Source organism: Doryrhamphus excisus, linkage group LG19 (genome assembly GCF_037039965.1).
Source record: "Doryrhamphus excisus strain RoL-2023G ecotype Guam linkage group LG19, RoL_Dexc_Guam_v1.1, whole genome shotgun sequence".
In the NCBI taxonomy this organism is placed as follows: domain Eukaryota; kingdom Metazoa; phylum Chordata; class Actinopteri; order Syngnathiformes; family Syngnathidae; genus Doryrhamphus; species Doryrhamphus excisus.
In genome coordinates, this window is record NC_136375.1 from 3831388 (window position 1) to 3849733 (window position 18346).

General features: G+C 41.9%; 1 protein-coding gene across 1 annotated transcript; it reads right to left on the reverse strand.

Annotated features, from left to right (window-relative positions):
* Positions 1-865: 865 nt before the first annotated feature.
* dcp2 (decapping mRNA 2) lies at positions 866-18219 on the reverse strand. Its single transcript, XM_058057271.2, has 11 exons — positions 17895-18219; positions 14645-14796; positions 14351-14478; positions 9730-9828; positions 9505-9657; positions 9329-9441; positions 5938-6039; positions 4315-4423; positions 2633-2728; positions 2507-2558; positions 866-1413 (listed from the first exon to the last, which is right to left on the reverse strand). The coding sequence occupies exons 1-11, from the start codon at positions 17945-17947 to the stop codon at positions 1280-1282; spliced, it is 1191 nt and encodes a 396-aa protein (XP_057913254.2). The 5' UTR covers positions 17948-18219; the 3' UTR covers positions 866-1279.
* Between the last annotated feature and the right edge of the window lie 127 nt (positions 18220-18346).

Below are 18346 nucleotides of genomic sequence, written 5' to 3' on the forward strand. Positions count from 1 at the left end.
TGTATGACTGATAAGATGTCTCACTCCATTCAAACGCTGTTTTTTTATGGAATGCCGATGTTCAATGAAGCCAGTAGGCCCTTGAATGAATGCAGAGCGATCATTCTTCCTGCCTGTTTGGAGGCGAGAAGGGACAAAACCAGAACATGTACACATGGCAATATATGGGAGCCGGGAAAGTTATCAAGTTCATTTTCATTCAAAATGTGGTAATGTATCATATTAAAGGGGACCATGCTTTTTCCACGACCGTTTCCGACCTACAAATGTAGTTAGAATGTTGTATTCTCATGTTAAACGATGCCAACGTTTCAGATATTGAGGTTTGCAACTTTGGAAGTGAGCCCTGAAAGAAGTTTGGGATGGTTCAAAACACTCTGTCTCCAAAAAGCGTGTGAAAACTGCCCCTTTGTGATGTCACAGAGGAGCGGACATCCTTATATGGACGTGACTGTAAGCCAGATAAGCTCTCTGTCCTCCCCCAAGCTCTGCTACTCTGTTTATGAAACAAGCTCAGGTAGAAGTTATTGTATTTGGTGATTCCCAGCAAGAGAATCATCTGTCAACGGCATTTCACACAGGACTGCTTGTGTGAACATGAATGTGAAATATCTGCCAAACTGTTGCTGGAGCCAGAAGCAGCATGCGCTCGCCGGGAAAGGTGCTTTAACGTCAGACACAGTGCAGTGTCCTCACATCCAGCTTCTGAGCTCCACCGCAATGACCGCTATCCTTCATCCAGCTGCCAGTAACTCCTAAACCCTCAATTAGCTCTGTTGAGCATTGTTGAGCATAATAGGTCACTCTTAAGACATTTTTTTTCGGAATGAAACCTTTTCAGGTTTCAATCTCGCACCCCCAATGCTTACTATACACTTCCACACATCATCTGAAATTGAGACAACTTAACTTTAATAAAATGCTTTTCATTCTACATCACTGGATAAAATCTGTAGACATTTGCTCGTAAAGTGGTACCTACCTCCTTTTTCCTAACTAAGCAGCCAAGAGAATTACTAACAATTTAAAATCAATGAACAATTGAACAATTAGAACTTTGAAACCAACGCTCCCCGTGGTCCTGAAAGTGATATTTCACTTTTGCAAAGCTCAATCTGTGAAATGTTTGACATGACAGGTACAGTGTCCAGTGAAGCCGAGTGGACATTCAATTTGATGTCATGTACAACTGATAAGCAACACAAACTGGAGTGTAAAAGAGTTTCTGAGAGGTCAAAGTTGAATTAATTGGGTCATCCCATTTCATCATCCCGCCACGTCAGAAGTCAAAACATCTCATGATGGCATCTTTGTCAAACTTAAAATGAAGGAAAGTGCTGGAGGACAGCAGGTGCTCCGAGTCCTTGTGGTGGGTTGTCTGTGGTCCATTAAGAGAACTGCATGGAGTCCTGTCTGTGAAAAGACAAACTCAGTTATACTTATTATTATACTCATTCTTTGATGCGCTACGTAGTACTACCTCTTAGGAATCAGAATCAGCGAACAATGAATGATGTCTGTCTCAATGTCGGTTAGCACGCAGACCTCACAGCTAGGAGACCTGAGTTCAATTCCACCCTCGGCCATCTCTGTGTGGAGTTTGCATGTTCTCCTCATGCATGCGTGGGTTTTCTCCGGGTACTCCGGTTTCCACCCACATTCCAAAAACATGCTAGGTTAATTGGCAACTCCAAATTGTCCATAGGTATGAATGTGAGTGTGAATGGTTGTTTGTCTATATGTGCTCTGTGATTGGCTGGCCACCAGTCCAGGGTGTACCCTGCCTCTCGCCCGAAGACAGCTGGGATGGCTCAAAACGCTCAGTTTCAGAGGGTGTTGTAAAACTGTTCCTTTGTGATGTCACAGAGGAGTGGGCTTCCTTATGGCGCTCCCCCAAGCTCTGCTTCTCAGTTTACGAAACAAGCTCAGGCAGAAGTTATTGTAGTTGGTGATTCCCAGCAAGAGAAAAATATTTTCATCTGTCAATGGCATTTTACACAGGACTATTTTTGTGAACATGAACTGTTGCTGAAGCCAGAAGCAGCACGCTCTCAAAGGTGCATTAATGTCAGACACGAAGTTTGAGGAAATCACAGTGCTCACTCTCTGGAACACGGTAGTCCCGCAAAAAACATGTAATGGCCACATCTCCGCTACCAATTGTCTGCAGTTGGTAAACGCGGCGTCCTCACATCCGGCTTCTGAGCTCCACGGTACCAACGGTGCCTCTGACAAAGTGTGTCCGACAATGACTCCTAGTCAGGCAGCCGAGGTTGGAGGAGCACCAGCGGTGCCTACTCTTTGGGTTTCATCAATCCATTTTCTATACCCCTTATACTCACGAGGTTCAATACTCTTGTATTGAGTTCATGCATGCCAAGTCTGGGGTCTCCAGACAGTCGAAACACTTTTCAATTAGCTCTCCAGAAACTCAATACAAAGGGATTACTTTGCAGTCTGCTGCTGAAGAGAAGAAGATGTCCATCCAATAAAATAAAAAGCATACCTTTCTCAAAACTGTCTTGCAGCCTCCTGGGATGAAGCCGTTTATCTTCCTTCTGCATCAAAGTAAACGACAAGCAAGATTGAGCCAGAGTTAAATATTGAGTGTTTGTTAAATCATAGTACTTACTGACAACACTTTAATATGCTGGCTGCTGAATCCATTTTCAACACCTCCTTTCTTTTGAGAAGATGAATTCTTCCCAGTGCCTTTTAAGTGTTGGCTCTAAGGAACAAACAGACGGAGCAACCATCAAGTGACTTTTTCCTCTCTGAATCTAACACACCTGAATAACAATTTCACTACAAGAGTTCCACCAAAAAAGGCACATTTTGGCTCCATTTGGCTCCATTCTGGTGTTCAAAAAATGTCCATTCACACCAGTGTAGTTTAAATACATAAAAACACATTCACTTCTATTTTGTTCAATTAGAAACCCCAAATTGGTGACCTTGAATGTCGCAAAATTCCCTAAAAAAAATTATGAATATATACAACGTTAATTCAAATAACATAATAGTCCAAAAACCAACAGCATGGGATTACAATGGGCGCGTACCCTGAAAGCAGACTTTTAAAAAGCGTTCTGCAGCACTCCCCCCCCACACAGGTACGGTTTGCTTAGCATTCTATTGCTATTTGTTCATCATTGGACCAAAGCAGTCTTTCCCCTATCATTATATTAAGGGGGCGCTATTAAGAGGGCGCATCACCCCACCAATTAGGTCGAATTAATTTTATTCTATAATATATTTTCTACATAACACCAGATGACAACAGAAGTCATTTAAACACACATTTCATGCAAAACAGGTCTATATATTATTATTTTATTGAACACACAAAATAGTTTTAGCTTATTTATACTATTTGTATGTTTGGTTGTCACAAGTCGATGCCAACATGCACAAAATATATCAATCCCTGACTTGTATTTTTTTTTTTCCAAATATCAGTATAATACCGACTACTAGGGGAGTCTTGGTACAACTGTCCTTAAACAACACAGTAGCATAAACAACATAATCCAGCGAACCCAACAAGCAAATCGCTGGCAAGCAAGTTCACCAAGCTCCCAATCTCATTCCATGAATCCATCCATTTTCTATGCCGCTTGTCCTCACTCGGGTCACAGGAGTATGCTGGAGCCGATCCATTCTCATTCCACACCAATGAATCCAAGCCGCGGCTGCACGGCGACCAAGGCCTCACAGCTAGGAGACCCCAGTTCAATTCCACCCTCGGCCATCTCTGTGTGGAGTTTGCATGTTCACACCGTGCATGCGTGGGTTTTCTCCAGGTACTTCGGCTTCCTCCCACATTCCAAAAACATGCTAGGTTAATTGGCGACTCCAAATTGTCCATAGGTATGAATGTGAGTGTGAATGGTTGTTTGTCTATATGTGCCCTGTGATTGGCTGGCCACTAGTCCAGGGTGTACCCTGCCTCTCGCCCGAAGACAGCTGGGATAGGCTCCAGCATGCCCGTGACCCTCATGAGGATAAGCAGTAGAAAATGAATGAATGAATCAATCAATCCAAGACAAGTGCCCTCTTGTGGTTGTTGACAGTAATATTCACTCTGTGCTTCATGTCAGTCAGTATGAATGTTAAAACATGTTAAATTAACATAGATATTTTGATGAATAAATGGCAGGACCAGCCAAATGATGAAAAAGAGTGTGACTTACAGTCCAGAAACTACGGTAAATGATACCAAATTTCTGCCAATGTAGCGGGAATGAAATTCTCCAAACAGGCATAAGAAAGGGTTGGGTTGGTACAGAGAGTTGCCATTGTGTCTTTTCCTACCTGGTTTAGCTCAAAGTGGTTCAGATGACTCTGGGCCTTCTGCTGTTTCTGTTTGGTACAGCTGTCTCCAAGAAACACTTCATTCACGGTGAGGCGCCGGAACTTCGACCTAAGAGAAACAAGGAAGGTAAAAAAAAGGTTAATTTGTTTGTAAAATGTGTTAATCATACTTTTAATCCTACGAAGTGCTTATGTTTTAACAGTTTTTATTAAGATATGAACATCAGAGAATTGTTTTAAATAAAAAACAATCAGAGAGACTAGGGCTGTCCTAAGCCTTGCTCATCTTCTAAGACAACCTGAACAGTTCATGGATCAAAACTGGGCCGAAAAGTCATACTGGGTTTTTCAGCATGTGACCTATAAAAACACCATCTGATGTGAGAATGTGCGCACCTTTATAGCTGGTGTACACACTTTTCAGAGACATGGCAAAACGGCGACGCGCATACAAGTGAAGTCATATGTCAGAAATAAACGTACAATGGAAGCCATTACATGACGCCGTTACTGACTTAAAACCATTTGTAGAAAGCATTGCAATTTTACACGACACTGACAGCTATCATTCGCCAGTCAAATATAATATTCTATGGCAGGGGTCGGGAACCTTTTTGGCAAAGAGAGCCATGAAGGCCAGATATTTTAAAATGTGTATCTGTGAGAGCCATATACATTTTTTTAAACATTGAATGCAATAAAATGTGTGCATTTTTATGTAAGACCAACAGTTTTAGATAATGGGCTCTAATTACGTAGACCAGGCGCACTACCCCACGCCAATGGGGTGTGGCCAGCACACTTTCGTAAGCAGCGCAGTGTCTAATAATAAATCAAATACTTGTTGCCATTAATACAACTTCTGCTGCTGCATAGTTTTGCACCGTACTCCGTAGACGTATTTCATTCTTTTGGCCATCTTCGTCAGAAGGCTTGGTTCTGCAGCTTTAGCTATTTGACTAAAGGAGAAAAGTTTACATTTACATGTTTTTTTGACATCTCAATGACCGAGGTAGACTACAGCATTACCCAGTAATAATCAAGTTTTGGTGTTTGACCTGGAAAATATCATCAGGAAAGATAGATATGGTTGGCCGTATTGCAGCAGAATATAGATGGACGAATTAAAATGCATAAGAAAGTTGTTGATTTTGAATATTATTTTTAACAGTCATTTCTGTGATGGTTTACTTTAAAATGTTAGCAAAAATAATTTTTTATTGTGGTAAGAAATGCTTGAGAGCCAGATACAGTCATTAAAAGAGCCCTACCTGGCTCCCGAGCCATAGGTTCCCTACCTCTGTCCTATGGTTTTCTCCAGGGACTCCGGTTTCCTCCCCCATTCCAAAAACATGCTAGGTTAATTGGCGACTCCAAATTGTCCATTGGTATGAATGTGAGTGTGAATGGTTGTTTGTCTATATGTGCCCTGTGATTGGCTGGCAACCAGTCCAGGGTGTACCCCACCTCTTGCCCAAAAACAGTGGAAAAGGGGGAACTTGAGGGGGTGTTGCATCAAGAAAAAAATTGTTAGTCAGCATTCCACTCACATTTTCATAGATGAGACCCCAGGTGCAATCAATTGAAAGCCCTGAAAAAATGAAAAGCAATGAGGTGATTTACCCAACATTGTCAGATGGCTTGCCTGGAGTGCCATTGGTTGCCAAGTCATCATCGCTGTCTGGAGTCTCACCTTTCAACCTGGCAATCCATTCCTTCAGGGGTCTGTACAGAAGAAGCAGCACATGGGCCGTTAACTGCCAAACATTAAATGTCAGGCAATATTAACTCATTCAATGTAGCCTCAATGGGGTAGCCTGTGCCTTGTTGTGCTAGTCCCAAGCCTGGATAGTCTGGGTTGTGTCAGGAAGGACATCCGACGTAAAATTTTGCAAATCAACAACAAGACTTCCATCCCGGATCGGTCGAGGCCCGGGTTGACAACGACCCCCATCGGTGCTGTTCACCTACAGGGTGCCGGGGGAAATTGGGTTACTGTTGGTCAAAGAAGGAGAGGAGGAAGATGTGTCCATAAGAAGATAAAAAGAGCCCCAAGAACCTAGACCTAGAGTAGGGACTTTGAATGTTGGAACTATGACAGGAAAAGCTATAGCTGGTTGACATGTTGCAGAGGACAAAGGTAGACATACTGTGTGTCCAGGAGAACAGGTGGAAAGGTAGCAAGGATAGAAGTTTAGGAGCAGGGTTCAACGTGTTCCATCATGGCGTAGATGGGAAAAGAAATGGAGTAGGAGGAGTTGGTTAAGAATGTCCAGGAGGTAAAAAGAGTGTCAGATAGGGTGACGAGTCTGGAGCTAGAAATTGAAGGTGTGTTGTTCAATGTTGTTAGTGGGTATGCCCCACAATGGATGTGGGTTGGAGGAAAAAGTGAAATTCTGGCTGGACCTTGATGAAGTGATGCAGAGCATCTGTAGAAGAGAAAGAGTTGTCATTGGGGCAGACGTGAATGGACATGTTGGTGCAGGAAATAGAGATGATGAAGAGGTGACGGGCAGGTTTGGTATTCAGGAGAGGAACGCAGAAGGACAGATGGTGGTTGACATTACCAAAAGGATGGAAATGGCTGTAGTGAATACTTTCTTCCAGAAGAGAGAGGAACATAGGGTGACCTATAAGGGTGGAGGTAGAAGTACACAGGCAGACTACATCTTGTGTGGACGCTGTCTACACTAGGAGATCAGTGAAATTGTGATTTGTAGTGAGAGTAGGGAACAGGTGGAGGAGATGCTAGAAGTGAGGAGGTTTGCCCTGGAAAGGAGAGGAATGAAGATGCTAGAAGTGAGGAGGTTTGCACTGGAAAGGAGAGGAATGAAGATTAGCCGCAGTGGGACCCAAGTGGAAGAGCGAGGTTACAGGGAGAAGAGATTCAGAAGGTGGAGAATTTTAAGTACTTGGGGTCAACAGTCCAGAACAATGTAGATTGTGAAAAGGAGGTGAAGAAGCGTGTGCAGGCAGGATGGAACAGGTGGAGGAAAGTGTCAGGCGTGATAGAAGAGTTTCAGCTAATATGAAAGGAAAGTTATACAAAACTGTGGCGAGACCAGCCATGTTATTTGGCCTAGAGACGGTGCCACCGAGGAAAAGACAGGAAGCAGAACTGGAGGTAGCAGAGATGAGGATGCTGAGGTTCTCATTGGGAGTGACCAGGATGGATACGATCAGAGGGTCAGATGATGATTAGATCATCAGAGGGACATTACATGATAGAGGCCTTGGAGATAAAGGCCAGACTGAGATGGTTGGGACATGTCCAGAGGAGAGATAGTGAATATATTGGTAGAAGGATGCTGCGTTTAGAGCTGCCAGGTGGGAGGCGTAGAGGAAGACCAAAGAGGAGGTTTATGAATGTAGTGAAGGAGGACATAAGGGTAGTTGGTGTGAGAGAGACAGATGCAAAAGACAGGGTTGAATGGAGGAGATTGATTTGCTGTGGCAAACCCTGAAGGGAAAAGAGAAGAGAGAAGAGAAGAGAAAGGATTTTTGACACAGATTATTGTGTTCTACGGCTATATAAACATGGAACCTACTAAAAGAAAGATTAGACTCCTGTCTTTCGTCAGAAAAATAAGTTTGTTTCTATCGTATTCCATTCTTTTGTAATCAGCAGTAGAACATACGTAGGTAACTTTAAAGAAAATATCAGTTCCCCACTAGAAAAGGGAGCAAATCTGAATTTTCACTTGGGCACAAATATTTTAACTATACCACAACATAAGCAACACGAAGAAGTTTTTTAAAATAAGAATTGATTTACAAATATAACACATTTGGAACTGAACTATGAGTTGGAACTGAACTTTCCCTACAAAGTGTCATTTTTCTGTCATGTGGTTTAAGCTCCCTCATCCTGTCATGTATGTTTCTCCTTCCTCTCATGATGCAACGACTGCCACCTAGTGGTCGTTTTAATGGAATTAAAACTGCTCTTAAGCATAATCCATTGACGAGGAGTTGCATCATCACCTCATTTAGCCCCTCTCATGCAAACAAATATAAAAGATGTATAAATACATTGTTATGATCCGGCGTTATAAAAACGTATAACTAAGTTTTTGGTGTGAATGAGTTTAGTTGAATTTTAAGCTCAAATAAAAGAGGCCATGTGATGAGATGTGGTTGAAAACCGGTTGGAGACTTTGGGGAGGGAGGGTACCGAAACCTCTAAGACTTGCTTGTATTACAATGCAGTCCCAAATCCATGCTTTTGAAACATTGCTGAAACTTAAACGAAGCTCCAACCAATACTTTTTAAAAGGAAAATATGTGCTTGGAACTTTGTGACATGCAAATTGAACTGAATAGTATTTTAAATACTTCAATAAGATCAAATAAAATGGAATCGAGATAATAAATTCACCGATATGAAATTAAATCCACAACAAATTTCCCCAATTACCACAGCAAAACAACACAGGATGTGTTTGCATGTTCTCCCCGTGCATGCGTGGGTTTTCTCCAGGTACTTTGGTTTCCTCCCACATTCCAAAAACATGCTAGGTTAATTGGCGACTCCAAATTGCCCACAGGTATGAATGTGAGTGTGAATGGTTGTTTGTCTACAGTATATGCGTCCTGTGATTGGCTGGCCACCAGTCCACGGTGTAACCCGCCTCTCGCCCGAAGACAGTTACTGTGATAGGCTCCAGCACCCCCGCGACCCTCATAAGGGTAAGCGGTTGAAAATGAATGAATGAACATTATTAGAGCCCCTCCAGACATGAAATAACACCCCTATAGTCACCTTTACCCATTTTGTCATCAATGTTACTGCCTACGTTCACAATGACGTTTGCAATAACTGCGCACGGCCATGTAAACACCAATAACCCTTTTGAGAAATCATAATATGCTCATGTTCCGGTTTTAACATTTTCTACCCCTTTTCTAACCTGAATATTGTGTCATGTATACGCCTACTGGGATAACCCCATCAAAAGGAATATTCATTCGGGTACTGCGTATGTTCTATTGAAAATGAATCTGAATCACTCACCTTATAAATGGAATTGCCATAAAAAATCTATTAGGGGCCAGTCCAAGCTTGGACTTTGGGGTCATGTCGTTCCGGTGACACGGCAGCTTCTCAAGGGGGAACCACTCAATGTTCTACAAGAGAGGCAGAAGAAAATAAGCAAACAAGCCATTTTACTGAGGGAAAAGATCTCATACCCGTATTTCCTTTCTAGTTTTGGGGTTAAACTTTGTATCCTTGGATACTCCTGGTATGATGTAGAGCCGCACCAGCTGGTCAGTAATTTTCTGCTCAATGTACATATCTTTACAAATACGATTCTTGATGTCAAAGCCCGTCTCCTCCAGCACCTAGACAAGACACGGTACAATGTATAAGCTATTGCCAAGGGCTTTCAGTTGCTCAGAGGTGATGCCACTCACTTCACGAACAGCACAATCATGTGGTGCTTCGTCCTCATTTACTTTTCCTTTGGGAAAGCCCCAGCCGGACTTTGCGAGGTATCCCTGAACAAGGAGTGCCTGAAAGATAAAAAATGTCACATGAAAACACAAGAATCGATTTTTTTTATGTGCATAGAGAACCCTATCAACAGAAAATTCCTTCATCGTCACCCATTCTCTTTGTGTCTCTGGCTAACTGGTTTAGCTGGTTTATTTCTGCTGATCACCGCTTACATCAGGCAGCCAGTCTTAGCGGCTTCAAGATAAGCAGGATCTGCTCTCTGATTGATTTGATAAGTCGTATTGGACTATGAGTGGAATTTTTTGGGGAAAATCTATTCTATAAAATGAAAGACCAAGAACAAACAATTGATTTTGAAAGGAAAGTCATAGTATCCATCCATCTTCTATGCCGGTTATACTCACGAGCGTCACGGATATGCTGGAGCCTATCCCAGGTGTCTTTGATCGAGACAAAAGCATGCACGCACTGGAAGAACATGTACACTAAGGGTGTGGAAAATAATCAATATATCGATGCAAATGCATCGGCTCATTCACTAGGTATGGATGCAATTGACGGGTGAAATCTAGATTAATCGCAACACGTTTGTGGGTATCAGTAAAATCCGATGCAAGCGCCGTTTTATTAATGTTCCCCAAGCACAAGGAATGCAGCATCATTATTTTCCCCTTTTGTATAGAATACGGAGGGAAGCCATGAGGCACATACAACTACTAGTAAAACAGCATGGACGTTCGCACGCAAGCAGCAGCAAGGAAGTTTCTATATTTAACCCCCCTGCAACATTTAAATGGTATGTTTGGAAATGCTACGGATTCTCAAAGAACAGTGGAAAGCTGAACAAAACCTCCGTCATTTGCAAAGAATGCCGCGTTAAGAAGTCGCACAATGGCAGCACGACAAACATGCAGACCCCCTTAAGAAGGGGACACCACAACACGGACAAGTCTACCCCCGCCTCCCCGTCTAGTTCCTCGTCGGACACCGGGGAAGAACCAAGCAAATCAGGTCAGTTGATCTTCCACTGCTTTCCAAATTGTTCAGGAGCTATTTGTCCGTCCCTGCAACAAGTGTCCCCCACCCTCGAACGAGTGGGTGCTTTTTGTAGGACCATACTGAATTCCATTTTTTCCCTTTGCTTATTTGCATCATGTTGAATTGCATCATATCGCAAGAAATTGCAGCATATCATATCAGATTGCATTGATGCATTGCATGGTGAAGAGGGTGAATCGTATTGCATCGTATCGCCAGAAAATTCCATGTATTGTTAAAGTATGGTAAAGCTGGAAGTGCATCAAGATGTGTATCGAATCGTCCTCAGTGCTGAGATTCACACCTCTAATGCACAGAGATGCCCGAGTGGTGTCTGTGTGGCCTACATGCTAACCACTCGGTCACCATGTCGCCCTGCAAATCATAGTAGTAACAGTAATATGTAGAACAGGCTAACTCAGGTAACATGAATAAGTGGTATGTTAACTCATTCGCAACCAAACACGTACCGCTCGCAAAGACATATTTGGGACATATTTCACGTTTTTGTTGCACTAGAGGGACAGCTCTACAATAAAAGAGAGCACGTTTGGTGCCGTTTTAAGGTGGAAAAACAGCCAAAAGGTGGCAGAAGTGCCTTTTATAACAATGCAGCCTACAACTTTCCCATAGTAGTACACTGCATAGCAACCAGGAAGTGAAACAGCACAGAGTCTTTAGATTACGCATTGTGGAAAAAAATGTAATTCATTCACACACACAGACACACACACACAGTTCAGTTCCATCCATCAATTTTCCTCCGCTTATCCGGGTCGTGGGGGCAGCAGTCTCAGTAGGGAAGCCCAAACTTCCCGGTCCCCAGCCACCTCCTCCTCCAGCTCCACCGGGAGGACACCAAGGCGTTCCCAGGCCAGCTGTGAGACATAATCCCTGTGAGACATAATCCCTGTAGCGTGTCCTAGTCTGCCCCGGGGCCTTTTCCCGGCTGGGCATGCCTGGAACACCTCACCAGGGAGGCATCCAGGAGGCATCCGGACTAGATGGCCAAGCCACCTCAACTGACTCCTCTCGATGTAATGGTAATGGTTTTATTTCATTTGAACATGCATCAGATTACAATTGAGTGCATTACGTAATCAGTTCACAGTTCCACATGTCCAAAAGGAGTAGGAAGAAGCAAAGCTTATTAAATCCAATACCCTCCATCTGGTACTTATACAATCAGTAAATGTTACATTTGTTCACTTCCTACTTGTTTTTTTATTTTATTACATTTTTTGTTTAATTTATATATTTTTTGTCACATACCAAAGTACAAGGTGATATGACCATCCAATGACATAATGGGTACCATAGTAACCGTCAATATAGTGATATATATCACTATATCACTGATATACATCATGACTGTTTCAAGACTCTTCATCCTTGTATTTAGCAAACATCAACTGCTTGTATTGTTTCTTGAATTGGCTCATTGTTGTCCATTGTTTGAGGTCCTTACTCAATTCATTCCATAGTTTGATTCCACATACTGAAATGCTATGGCTTTTTAACATAGTCCTAGCATATAAGTGTTTCAAATTTAGTTCTTCCCTGAGATCATAAATTTGAAACATAACTGTGAAGGAGAAGCGGCTCTACTCTGAGCCCCTCCCGGATGACTGAGCTGCTCACCCACCCACCATCTCTTAGGGTGAGTCCAGCTACCCTACGGAAAAAAACTCATTTCAGCCGCCTGTATCCGTGATCGCATTATTTCGGTCATGACGTAAATAAAAGGTTATTTCTATGCAAACAACAGTTTTTTGTGTTGCTTCTGTTGTGGCTTAGTTGTCTATTATCTTGGCTAAATATATATGACTAAATTTGTATCAAAGTACATGTTATGCCTTAAAGTTTTCACAAAAAGCCTTTTTTTCTCTCTTTTTTGTTGAGAACTGATATTTTACTGAGACTAACGTATGTTCTACTGCACATTACTTTTGAAAGGAAAAAGTTAGAAACAAACTTTCAGTTGAAAGTCTAACCTTTCTTTTCGCATATACCATGTCTATATCGCCCTAGAACACAATTTTCTGTGTGAAAGATCAGTCAAAATCATCAAAAATGGCTGGTACCCAGAGGGCCGCCTTTTGTTTTTGTATTGTATTGTCGTGTTAAACGATGCCAAAGCATCAGATAGCGTCAGGTTTGAGGTTTTTCTAACACCCAGTTCTCCTGACGTCGATGCAATCTGGACTTCCTTATATGGGCTGCAGATTTCCTGCACTCATTAATGCTGATCTACATATCCGGAAGTCCTTGTGTGGGGATGGGAAAATTACTTATATCTTTTGTAGAGCTTCAATTCTTGTATCTGAGCCCATCCTGCAGTCCCTTCAAGCATAATGGGCCCAACAGGAGGCCATGTGTAGCCTGGAAGTAACGAATAGTGATAAAAGCTCCCCCTCCCAGGACAAGGGGGCATCAGGAGGTCTCTTCAAACATAGTTGACATCTTATTCAGGAGGTTATCTAGCATGGGTGCGACAAACCATGCCAGAAGAATGCGGGTGTAAGCTAATCCCTGTATACGATGGCGGCATCAGGGAAGTGACAAGAACATCTTTTTCTGACACCTACATAATATACCTACAGACCCTTTGGCCCTTTGTATTGAGCTTTCTAGATCTTCCAGAATCCGCACCTATTACAGCTTCCTTTGGATTTTGGATTTTCCAAAACGGTCTGTTTTTATTGTCTGTTTTATTTCAATTTATTCCACCCACGGCCCTGGGCAGGCAGACCTATAGCTTGTATCCGGGAATGCCCATATAAGGAAATGTGGCTCGTTGTGACGTCACAGAGAGCCGGTCTTACAAAAAACTCTCTGAAAAGGAGCATTTTGAGCCATCCCAAACTTCCTTCAGGGCTCACTTCCAAACTTGCATCTTGCAAATTTCCGTCTCGATTATGACTTTATTCCTATAATAATTCCCATAATATAATATTCCCACAATATTCTCGTGACAACTTTTTCCCCAACATAATGTTCCAATAATTACGTTGTTTCTCCTATTACAACCAAAATAATTTGTCTTTAAAATTTCAATTTTAAGCTGCTGAAATTGTTATTTTTTCCTCATAATGTTAGGATGTTATTACAACTTTTTCTCTTAATATTTTGACTATATCCTTGTGAAATTCCTGCTAATTTTTTTCACCTTTTTTATCGTTTTCTTGTTCAATTCTATTTTTAGAATGGGAATTCACGGGCCACAAATGGCCCCTGGGCCGCACTTGAAAACACTCCCCGGGATAGCGGAAGAGAATGCTATATGATAACAGCCATGTTAGACTTAGAAGTGGTGTGGTCATTTGGATGGCATGGTTTCTACATCTTCACGGCTGTTTAAATAAGCCACTGCATTATCTTAAAAGGTGAAAATAAGAAAAAATGAAATAAGAATAAAATTGCTCTCTGTCTACATGTCTAATAGTGCACATACAAGAAGCTTGAGCATTCCATTCTACAGTCATTGATTGTGATGACATGTTCAAATCCATTTCTAATATTGCTGCATGCAAAACTCACATTTTCTAACGACTCATCAAGAATGATAGCTCCATAAGTAGGAACACCCATCTTGTACTCCTTCCACTGCTCCAGGACTTTCTGCACATCCTCTCCGTTGGGCAACAGGAATGGACAATGCTGGAAAAGTTTGTCGCTGTCAAGGGAAAAAAAAAAAGAAGGCTTTTCCAAACTAACTAACCAGCATAAATGAAAATTAACTTTGTTCCATGTTGAGAAGCCACACAATGTTGTAAGCACTAACGATGGGTTCCACACACAAAGGTCAACATCATGAATAACGGAAAAGGATATCAGCTTTGGCGAAGTCTCTGATGCCACAGTGGGGGGCGCTCGGTGTGTTGGGTATGCAGAAGTCCAGGTAAAACCAGTGGGCCAGCTCAATCTGGAAGCACACCCGGATAGCGTTGTCCCTTTCTTCACTGGGAATGTGCAGGATGAAGCGACTGCGGAGACAAAAAACAGCCATTATTTGTGGAAAATCATTTTCATCCACTGCTAAAAATATCATTTTTAAAAAATATAAAAACATGAACAAAAATAAGAATAAAATACAATTTAACAATGTAAAAACATGATGTAAATAATAATAAGCTATATTTTAAGAAAAATATAGCAACTAACAGAAATAAGAATATCTAATTTGACAATATCCATCCATCCATCTTCCTCCGCTTATCCAGGTCCGGGTCGCAGAGGCAGCAGTCTCAGTAGTGAAGCCCAGACTTCCCGGTCCTTGGCCACCTCCTCCAGCTCCACCGGGAGGACACCAAGGCATTCCCAGGCCAGCTGTGAGACATAATCCCTCCAGCGTGTCCGAGGTCTGCCCCGGGGCCTTTTCCCGGCTGGGCATGCCCGGAACACCTCACCAGGGAGGTGTCCAGGGGGCATTCGGACTAGATGCCCGAGCCACCCCAACTGACTCCTCTCGATGTGAAGGAGAAGCGGCTCTACTCTGAGCCCCTCCCGGATGGCTGAGCTCCTCACCCTATCTCTTAGGGTGAGTCCAGCTACCCTACGAAAGAAACTCATTTCAGCCGCTTGTATCCGTGATCTCATTCTTTCGGTCATGACCCAAAGCTCATGACCATAGGTGAGGGTGGGAACATAGATCGACTGGTAAATTGACAGCTTTGCCCTCAGGCTCAGCTCTCTTTTCACCACGACGGTCCGGTACAGCGACCGCATTACTGCCGAGGCTGCGCCGATCCGTCTGTCAACCTCACCGGTCTTGTTCCCTCACTCGTGAACAAGACCCTGAGATACTTAAACTCATCCACCTGGAGCAGGACCTCATTCCCAACCTGGAGGGAGCACTCCACCCTTTTCCAACTGAGAACCATGGCCTCTGATTTGGAGTTATTGAGTCTCATCCCAGACGATTCACACTCAGATGCAAACCGTCCCAACGCTGAAGGTCGCAGCCCGAAGAGGCCATAAGAACCACATCATCTGTAAATAGCAGAGATGAGATTCTAAGGCCCCCAAACTGGACTCCCTCAACACCTCAAAACTTGTGAACAGAATCGGTGACAAAGGGCAGCCTTGGCGGAGGCCAACGTTTACCGGAAACAAGCTCGACTTACTACTGGCAATGCGAACCAGACTCCTGCCCTGTTTGTACAAGGACCGGATAGCACGTAGTAGCGCGCCACCAATCCCGTACTCCCGGAGCACCCCCCAAAGGACGCCACGAGGGACACGGTCGAATGCCTTTTCCAAGTCCACAAAGCACATGTAGACTGGTTGGGCAAACTCCCACGCACCCTCGAGTACCCTCGTGAGGGTGTAGAGTTGGTCCAGTGTTCCACGACCAGGACGAAAACCGCATTGGAATTCGGTTAACCAATGCGGTTAATTTGACAATATATATTTTTAATTATACTCAAATATAATTTAACAAGAATATAAAAACATTAACAAAAATAAGAATAAAATAACATTTCACAATATCAACTTAAAAATAAGAATGAAATATAATTTAACAATGTAAAAACATTGTAAAAAATAATAATAAAATATATTTTAAGAAAAATATAGAACCTAACAGAAATAATAAAATCTAATTTCACAATATATTTTTATTATAATCAAATATAATTTAACAGGAATATAAAAACTAACAAAAATACGAATAAAATAAAATTTTACAATATAAAAACTTAACAAAATAAGAATAAAATGTAATTTAAAAACAATATAAAAATAAATATAATACAATATAATTACACAATATCAAAACATTTTTAAAATTACAATACAGTAATTTAACAAGAATATAAAAACATTAACAAAAATAAGAATAAAATATAATTTAACACTATAAAACATTTTTTTAATAATAAATGTAAAAAGAATATAAAAACTAACAAAAATAACACTATATAATTTCACAATATCAAAACATTTTTTATTATCATATAATACATTATGGAGGCATAATCTTTTTTCCATTTTTTCTTTCCAATGGTTACAGGGATCCATAGGTGGTGAAATAGATGGTGACGCCGTCTCTGAATTTGTTAAACAGTGGCACATTGTTAGCTGATTTTAAGATCAAAACCTGGACATAAGTTATGAGTTTAGCCAAACTTACCATGCTGATACAGCTGCTTTAAAAGAGATCAAGTCCAGCTTTACACTTGACCCAGTATGCTAACGAGATTCAGAATACCCTCATTGTCAATGCAGACGTCAGCTCATTTGCATATAAACATCACAATACACTCTTTATGTTTACAGTGGTCGAGTGGTTTGCATGTAGACCACACAGTCAGGCAATCGGGTTCAAATCTCCGCTTGGGCATCTCTGTGTGGAGTTTGCATGTTCTCCTCGCGTGCGCGTAGGTTATACCTGGAGAAGTGTGGGAGGTCCACATTCCAAAAACATGCATGTTCATTGTTAAATTGCCCGTGCGGTTGCGCAGCCAACAACTTCATGTTGTTTGTTGTTAAATAAAGTTTGATCGCACATTTCTTATGACACAACACAAGCCAGTTTTACCTGTCCACATACAAAACCACCAAGTTACAGTTTTTGAAAATCTCCACATGGGCCAACTCAATTATGCAAATTAGACGATGACGTCAGCTTCCCTCGCCACTGGCAACCCAGCGCCACAGAAAGATTGCAGTCCTGATACAACACTTCTAGTGTAGGTCAAAATATGGCGTATATTACATACTAAGCCATCCGAATAAAACATCCATATCTTAGCATTGTGAATTAATTAATCTTCTTACCGATATGTTTGTTATGATGTGTTATGTTACCAAAAACGCGCTGCGGGCCGCACTTTGGACACCCTTGAATTAATACCAATATACATCCACTGAAGCAACATTTCCGATTTTTGTTTGCGTGGACTGATCAATCCTTCAAATTGATTTTCCGTACATTTACACCAACACTCAATGTAACATCGGCAGGCAAAACAACAACAAATGCGTCCGTCTTTTCAAGGTGAAGTCGTTGGAGATATTTGGTTTGGACGCTGTTTAAAAGCAAAAGGTGACAAGAAAGATAGAAGAAGCATCCAGTCACCTGCAGAGATCGTCCAGTAAACCAGACGGGATGTCGACTCTTTTTGTTTCCATGTTGTTTAGTCACCGAGGCGGACTGGAACAAAAGCCACAGCAGCGCGAAGCTTCCTCCGCGTTTTTACTCACATCCTTCTTCCCGCAGCAGCCCCCACTCGCCTCCACAGTAGATTTTTTTTTTTAAACAAAGTTGTAAATTCGGATACAAACTAATGGGCTAGCACCGAGTGGACGAACACCGGAAGTTAAACATCTAATCGGGAAATAACGCGAGGTGATTCCGTGAAATATAATTGGTTAGTTGCTATGTCACTCAACGACCAGACAAGCGATCATGTTTACGTCGTCAATTCAACCTCTTACTAAAATTATAATAACTACTTCTTCGCCATTATCATTCTGTACTCTTTAACATTTCATATAAGTTATTATTTCAGGTGTATCGTTTTATTTCAC

Coding starts and splice junctions, on each gene's coding strand:
- dcp2 (XM_058057271.2), bottom strand. CDS start 17,947: ATGGAAACAAAAAGAGTCGACATCCCGTCTGGTTTACTGGACGATCTC. Junction 14,479..14,644: donor CAGAGACTTCGCCAAAGCTG/ATATCCTTTTCC, acceptor ACAGCGACAAAC/TTTTCCAGCATTGTCCATTC. Junction 9,442..9,504: donor AAACTAGAAAGGAAATACGG/GTATGAGATCTT, acceptor CCTCTCTTGTAG/AACATTGAGTGGTTCCCCCT.